At 54.9% G+C, this 7,500-nt stretch overlaps 1 protein-coding gene across 1 annotated transcript in view; it reads right to left on the reverse strand.

Annotated features, from left to right (window-relative positions):
* Window positions 1–7,500, reverse strand: part of LOC133118947 (SH3 and multiple ankyrin repeat domains protein 3-like) — a 203,370-nt gene that overhangs the window by 117,082 nt on the left and 78,788 nt on the right. Inside the window, exon 5 of the mRNA XM_061229258.1 lies at window positions 6,570–6,641. Within this exon, the coding sequence (XP_061085242.1) occupies window positions 6,570–6,641 (72 nt within the window). The remainder of the gene's footprint in view (window positions 1–6,569; window positions 6,642–7,500) is intronic.

A 7,500-nucleotide genomic window follows, 5' to 3' on the forward strand; every position in this document is an offset into this window, starting at 1 on the left:
ACTCGCTCTCTCTCCCTCTCCCCCCCTCCCTCTCACTCACACACTCTCTCTCTCTCTCCCCCTCTCTCCGTCTCTCCCCGAGTAGCATGCGTGTACGAGACACAGAGTGAAGATTCCACGGGGTCCAGACGCAGAGAGAGAAAGAGAGAAAGAGGGAGGGAGGGAGGGAGGAGAGAGGAGAGAGAGGTAGGAGGGGAAATTGTGGTGGTGGTTAAAGGGGGGGGGGGTTGTAATGTCTAGGAGGGAACAGCAGCTTCAGACGCAATCTCACACACGCTCACAATCACACACACGCCCTCAAACACAATCACATTCACGTGCACACAGAAACATACACACATACATGCTCACAATCACACACACCTCACATGCTCAAACACACACAAACCACACACGCTCACAATCACGTACACACACACAAACCCAACACTCACATTCACACACAGACACACACACACACACACACACACACACACACACACTCAGTTCTGAGACAGCATTGTGATTCAGCTCAGCCGGCCCAGGTCTTCCAGGGGCTGGCAGTCAGACAGAGACGGGCTCCTGCGTGCTGATTGGCTGGAGTGGCTGCAGCTGTGCACAGGTGGAGCTCCCCAGCCAGTGAGAGGAAACAGCTGGTAACCACGGTGAGGAGGGGGGGGGGCTGTCTGAGCTGCTGCCTGAGCATCGTCAGCACTGCACGGTCTCTCTCTCTGATGCACACCATGTCCCTCCCTCCCTCCCTCCCTCTCTCCCTCTCTCTCTCTCTCTCTCTACCACCCTCTTCCCCTCTCCCTCTTTCTCACATTCTCTCCCTCTCTCTCTCTCCCCCTCTCTATCCCTCTCTCTCCCCCTCTCTCTCCCACTCCCCCTCTCTCTCTCCCTCCCTCTCTCTCTCTCCCTCTACCACCCTCTTCCCCTCTCCCTCTTTCTCACATTCTCTCCCTCTCTCTCTCTCCCCCTCTCTATCCCACTCCCCCTCTCTCTCTCCCTCCCTCTCTCTCTCTCCCTCTACCACCCTCTTCCCCTCTCCCTCTTTCTCACATTCTCTCATTCTTTCCCTTTCTCTCTCTCTCTCTCCCCCTCTCTCTCTCTCTCTCTCTCTCAATATTTTTCCAATATGTTTGCCATGTCAGAGTGATCTGGCAGCACACCCCACTCTGCCTGCTCTCTCATGCACATGAATGAACATCACTGTAAATGTGCCACTTTTAGCCAGCTGGCTCATTTACAACTGTAGCCCCTGGGCAAGGTGTTCCATGCAAGTATATAAAAAAAAAGAAGTGTGCTCTTCCATGTGAGCGTACGTATCCAAAAACGGACTGAACACTCCGGGGCACACAGACAGACTGCAGCAGGGCAGTGTTAAAAGCCCCTAATCAGATGCACACAGACACACACACAGACGCACACAGACACACACAGACGCACACAGACACACACAGAAACACACACAGACGCACACAGACACACAGACGCACACAGACACACAGACGCACACAGACGCACACAGACGCACACAGACACACAGACGCACACAGACACACAGACGCACACAGACACACAGACGCACACAGACGCACACAGACGCACACAGACGTACAGATGCACACAGACGCACACAGACACACACAGACACACACACAGAGACTAACAACGGAGAGCAGCACAGAAAGCGCTCTGATGCAGTATACAGTCTGATTTCAGATCCCCCCCCCCCCCAAAAACCCTGTCTTTCCCCGTCCCAGAACCGACGCAGACATCTCGTCCAATTAAAATGAGCCAAAGCGCATTACCCGATAAAGAAGGCAGCTGATTGATTAATTGCTTGCTGCAGGAGCCCAGCGCATGTCTAATAACACTGACGGAGGCCTGCTGATGGAGGCTCGCTCTGCGGGTTAAATGGGCTTTTAATGGCGGCTTCGGCGCAGTGGGGTTTGAGTGGAGATGGGGGGGTGGGGGGGGTGCAGGGAAAGGGCTGTGACCCAGCCATGATCCCCATGGCAACTCTCCTGCCTGACTACACCCACCAGAGCGCTGGTGTGTTCTGGTTTCTGAATGGCACGTGCCCCTGTGTGAACGCTGCTCACAGTGGCTGACCGGTAGGGCGATCTTAGACCCAGTCTGCTGCAGAGACAGAACCCGTCTCCAAACCAGCGATCGCTCATCTTCACTGTCTCACCACTGAGCACACACTGACCAATGTACCAACACACACACGCATTCAGACATCTGATCGTCCTATGCTCTCTCCCTCTCCCTTTCTCTCACAAGCACGCACACACATGATCCAACATTGTCCACAGGCAGACATACACAAAGTACACAACACACGCTTAGCACAGAATGAGCCAGCCTGCCTCTCCACACACCCTGCAGTGCCCATCTCTCAGCTGCCAGCCCCACACCACCTCCGGTCAGCCCCCTGTCCCAGCCCCACACCACCCCCGGTCAGGCCCCTGTCCCAGCCCCACACCACCCCCGGTCAGCCCCCTGTCCCAGCCCCACACCACCCCCGGTGGGGCTCTGCTCCAGGAGCTCAGGGAGGGAGAGCTGGGTGCTGCTGATTAGGTTAGGCCCAGGGAGAGCCGTAATGCAGGTCAGCTGCCCGTCCTGGAGGAGAGAGAGTCTGGCTCAGGCCCGGGGGCCCTGCTCGGGGCAGGGGGGTCAGACGGCTCTGCACACTGTGCCCTTTGTCTGACCCAAAGAAAGAGACCTTTTCTGCAGCCCCCGCAGGTCACATGATCACCCCCCCCCCACCCCCAGAAACATCCAGTCCCTTTTTCCACCTCAATCCTCGCGCATAAAAAACATTAATAAATTAGGGCAGAGGAAGGAGATGAGTGGGGGGGAGAAAGAAAGAAAGAAAGAAAGAAAGAAAGAGAGAGAGGGAGAGGGAGAGAGAGAGGAAAGAATGGTAGCCTAGTAGGCTAATGGTTGACCTGAATGCACGCAGAAGCAGAGCTAAAGAGGCTGGGGGGGGGCACTGGCCCAAAGGAGGCGGTCAGTCCGGTAAATGAGGAGGGACAGTGGATAAGATAAGGAGATTAGGAGTGCTTATTGAGGGGCCTGCCCGCGGGCGGGGGGGGGGGGTGTGGAGAGGGTTTCGTCCCTTGTTGTCACGCCGGTTCTGACCCGTGATCGGGACGTGAGTGTGAGAGGCAGGACTCGTCGTTGGAGAGCCCGCTTGGACCGTGCCAGCGCGGGGCTGCTGAAGAACAGCGGAAAACGCTTCTCGCTGCGTGCGGGAGGCGGGCGTGCGGGAGGTGCGGGCGGGAGGCGTGCGTGCGGGAGGTGCGGGCGGGAGGCGTGCGTGCGGGAGGTGCGGGCGGGAGGCGACACCTTTCCTGTTTGTGATGCAGCGTGAACGCGTCTCACCGCTTCGCCGGGGTACTGGAGAGAAGCTCCACCTGCACATCACTACCCGTGAGACACACACACACACACACACACTCCTCAGCAGACGCACACACTCACAAACACACTCACACACACACTCACTCACACACACACTCACACACACTCCCCAGCAGACGCACACACTCACACACACACTCACACACACACTCACACACTTACACACTTACACACACACTCACACACAGACTCACACACACTCCTCAGCAGACACACGCACTCACACACACACACACACACACACTCACACTCACACTCACACACACTCCTCAGCAGACACACGCACACACTCACACACACACACACACACTCCTCAGCAGACACACGCACAGACTCACACACACTCCTCAGCAGACACACGCACTCACACACACACACACACACACACACACTCACACACACTCCTCAGCAGACACACGCACACACTCACACACACACACACACACTCAGACACACTCACACACACTCCTCAGCAGACACACACACTCACACACACACTCCTCAGCAGACACACACACTCACACACACACACACACACACACACACTCCTCAGCAGACACACGCACACACTCACACACACACTCACACACACACACTCACACACACTCCTCAGCAGACACTCACACTCACACACACACACACACACACACACACTCTCTCACACACACACACACACACACTCCTCAGCACTGAGCACTGAGTTTAACCTGCACACAACACAAGGAGGGAGAGCAGACTCAAACCTGGACCGGGACACTGACACACTCAGGTCACAAAATGTCCGCCATCAAGACAACACTCACAGGCAGCTGTGGACCAGGAGAACCGGATCATAAAATCATAAGATCATGCCCTCAATGACCAGAGCCAGAGACCTTCTCCCAATCTACCCTGCAACCGTTTTCACACAAACACACGCTTCTCCCCGCAGTGGAATGCCAGGGGATTCACTCGATATGGGACAGAGCTTTAACCTCCATTGTGATCCGCTGCCATGGGCGATGAATGTGACCCGCTGTTCGGGACCCGGGTCACCTGCCAGACAGACACACAGTGACTAAGCAGCCGCGGTATTCGGCCATAAACACAGCCCTGTCCACCCCAGCTATTCCCGTTCCAGCTTTGCCGCGGCCTCACGCCACAAAACCCATATCATAAAATAAATAACGTGTTAAAGTATTGATGTACAGGGGGGCTCTACCTCGTCTGTGTATGCGTTAGGTTGTGTATTTCCGCTCCGCGGGGAGTCTCGGTTATAAATCGTCCTCCTGCCTTGGCTTGCGGTTCTTAAGTGACCGGGCAGCGAGTTTATTGTCCACCTGCTGTTCAGCCGCAGTGTTGGGTTTAACGTGGACCTCAGGAGCAGCAGACGTGCAGCTTCACTGCCCTGGCTCCTGTGCATCACCTACAGAGATCCCATCCAGGCAGTGAATATGATATTAAGGATAACGGAAAGCAGTTTGGTACCTGTTGTGTGTCTGATTCCAAAATATGACCTAAATATCAGGCAGAAAAATATGCATAAAGTCGCTTGTATAGAAAAATCGCAAAGACAAAAACATCCGTTTCTGTAGAAACTTGCTTCTTGTGAATGTGTACTGTTACAACCCAGAACTGTTTCATTGGGGACTCTTCATCCCCAGACGTGGGGCTCTTTGTGCACACTCATCTCACAGAGACGAGACTGAACCAGAGAGCGCTGGGCACCTCAGCGCGGGGAGCTCAGCAGCCTGGGCCAGGGGCCCGCCCGTCATCCGGGCCGTGACAGCGCCGGGGCGGGCCTGAACTTGTGCCTTCCCAGAAACCCCGGCCCCCTTCCCGCTCCCGCACAATGGGCCTGGTGTTCGGCCAACGCCGTACCTGAATTATTCACACTCACAGTAAACATTACCTTTCAATGAAGAAACGCACCGGGGGCCGCCTCTCTGACCTCTCTCGACTCGCCAATTTACCGACTACTACTCTGAGCAATCTCCAGCCAGCAGAGCTATGAGCAGCCAGGCATCTCTCCCTGTCGACGAGCAGACTGAAGCCGTGCAGAGGGGAGCCTGGTTTGCACCAGACTGGGAAACCTTCAGGTCAGCGGTAGATTGTGTTCCTTCCCCCTAAATTCAGGTCTGTTTGTTTTTTTGTTTTTTCTTCTTCACATTCAGATTGACACATTCAGCAACGGCCGCCATTAACCCAGCCAAATAGTGTTAGCGGTGTTTGTAAAAAAGCCAACACTTTAGATGCATATGTTGACAAATGAAAGCACAGGGCAAATGCAGCTGGACAGCAGGCCCTGAGTGAAGCCCAGGGAAACACTGGCTGTACGCCTCAGTGAGAGAGACCCAGTGGGAGAGACCCAGTGGGAGAGACCCAGTGAGAGAGAGCCAGTGAGAGAGAGCCAGTGGGAGAGAGCCAGTGGGAGAGAGCCAGTGGGAGAGAGCCAGTGAGAGAGAGCCAGTGGGAGAGAGCCAGTGAGAGAGAGCCAGTGAGAGAGAGCCAGTGAGAGAGAGCCAGTGAGAGAGAGCCAGTGAGAGAGAGCCAGTGGGATCTATAGCCTGATCTATAGCCTGATCTATAGCAACAGCCACATCTCCACGCTGCCAGTTCCCTCTGCTGGTTGCCCGACACGCTTACACCCAAACGCGTGTGTGTGTGTGTGTGTGAGGTGAGCTGGCTAAGAGAGGCTGAGCTACACACACAACACAGGCTACATGCCCAAGATAAGGAGTGTAGAATTATTCTTTTTTTCCACAAAAAAGGCCAGCCTGCCTGCCATCCATCCATCCCTGGACACATCCACAGCTCTCAAAGGGCCCGGGACCTCACACCTCAGGCCCACCAAAGGCCTGCTTCCAGAGGCAGTGCGGTGGATTCTGGGACAGACTCGGGGGAGAGACCACACCGACACCGGCTCAGGCGGTAAGAGCAGCCGTCTGGCGGTCGGACGGTGCGATCCCACCCCGAGTGTGTCAAAGAGTCCCTGAGCAAGACGCCTAACCCCTAAATGCTCCTGATGAGGTGGGTTGGTGCTTTGCATGGCAGCCAATCACCATTGGTGAGTGTGTGTGTATGAATGGGTGAATGAGAAGCATCAACTGTACAGCGCTTTGGGTAAAGGTGCGATATAAATGCCAGCCATTTACCATTCACACCTGGTCTCTTACCTTGGTGTGGAGCTTGGCCAGCTGCCGGTCCTCCAGGTGGGTCTGGGTGTAGACCCGCCTCTTGTAGCGAAACTGCAGAGGAATGGAAAACAGGAGAACACCCGTCACTCCACCTGGGAATCATGAGCCTCCGGTCCGACCCGGTCCGGTCCGGTCCAGTCCAGTCCGGGGCGGCAATCAGCCTCAGTCCACATCACACCGTGCCTTCATCTGACACTGCCCTCTCACAGCAAGCCAGCATTGAACAGGGTCCCAACCTGGATGCGCAACTCCAGGGTCTAAATCAGCGCTTGGCGCGGAGTTCAGAGGTCCGCTACACGGTTGGGCTGGAGCGCGCACCCCCCCCCCTAACGCACGGCTCTCAGCAGCGGGAGGGGAGGAGCTCCTTCAGTGCGCAGAGTGACAGCCGTCAGACGCCACCTCAGAGTGCCAGCACAGGGCTGAACCCACCTGGCCCTGCTTTACACCAGCTCTGCGTACACACGCTCTCTCGTCCACACGAGACGGCAGCGTCCAGCCCCCCCGGCTCACGTTACAGTAATAATAATAATAATAATAATAATAATAATAATAATAATGATTTATTTTAAAAAATGTAGCTCAAAGTGCTTTACATTCAGCACGAAAATCAAAACCATTGCAAATAATTAATAATAAAAATTATTTAAAAAAGACATTACCGACTGCAAGGTTCTCACGACAAAAGGCTAAAGTGTCAGAACCAAACCCTCTAAAGCAGGGGTGCCGAACTGAATTCCCAGGGGGCCGCAGTGTTTTTGGGATTCCCTTCCAATCAGCTGTCAACGAAGGCCTTGAGATTGGCCGTGTGTGGATTCTTTAGCCAATCAACGGCTTCAATTAACCACAGGATCCGAGAACATCCCAAAAACAAGCTCTGGACCAGCGCTCTAAAAACCGGAACGCTAAAGAA

The sequence above is a fragment of the Conger conger genome, chromosome 19 (genome assembly GCF_963514075.1).
Source record: "Conger conger chromosome 19, fConCon1.1, whole genome shotgun sequence".
Lineage (NCBI taxonomy): Eukaryota > Metazoa > Chordata > Actinopteri > Anguilliformes > Congridae > Conger > Conger conger.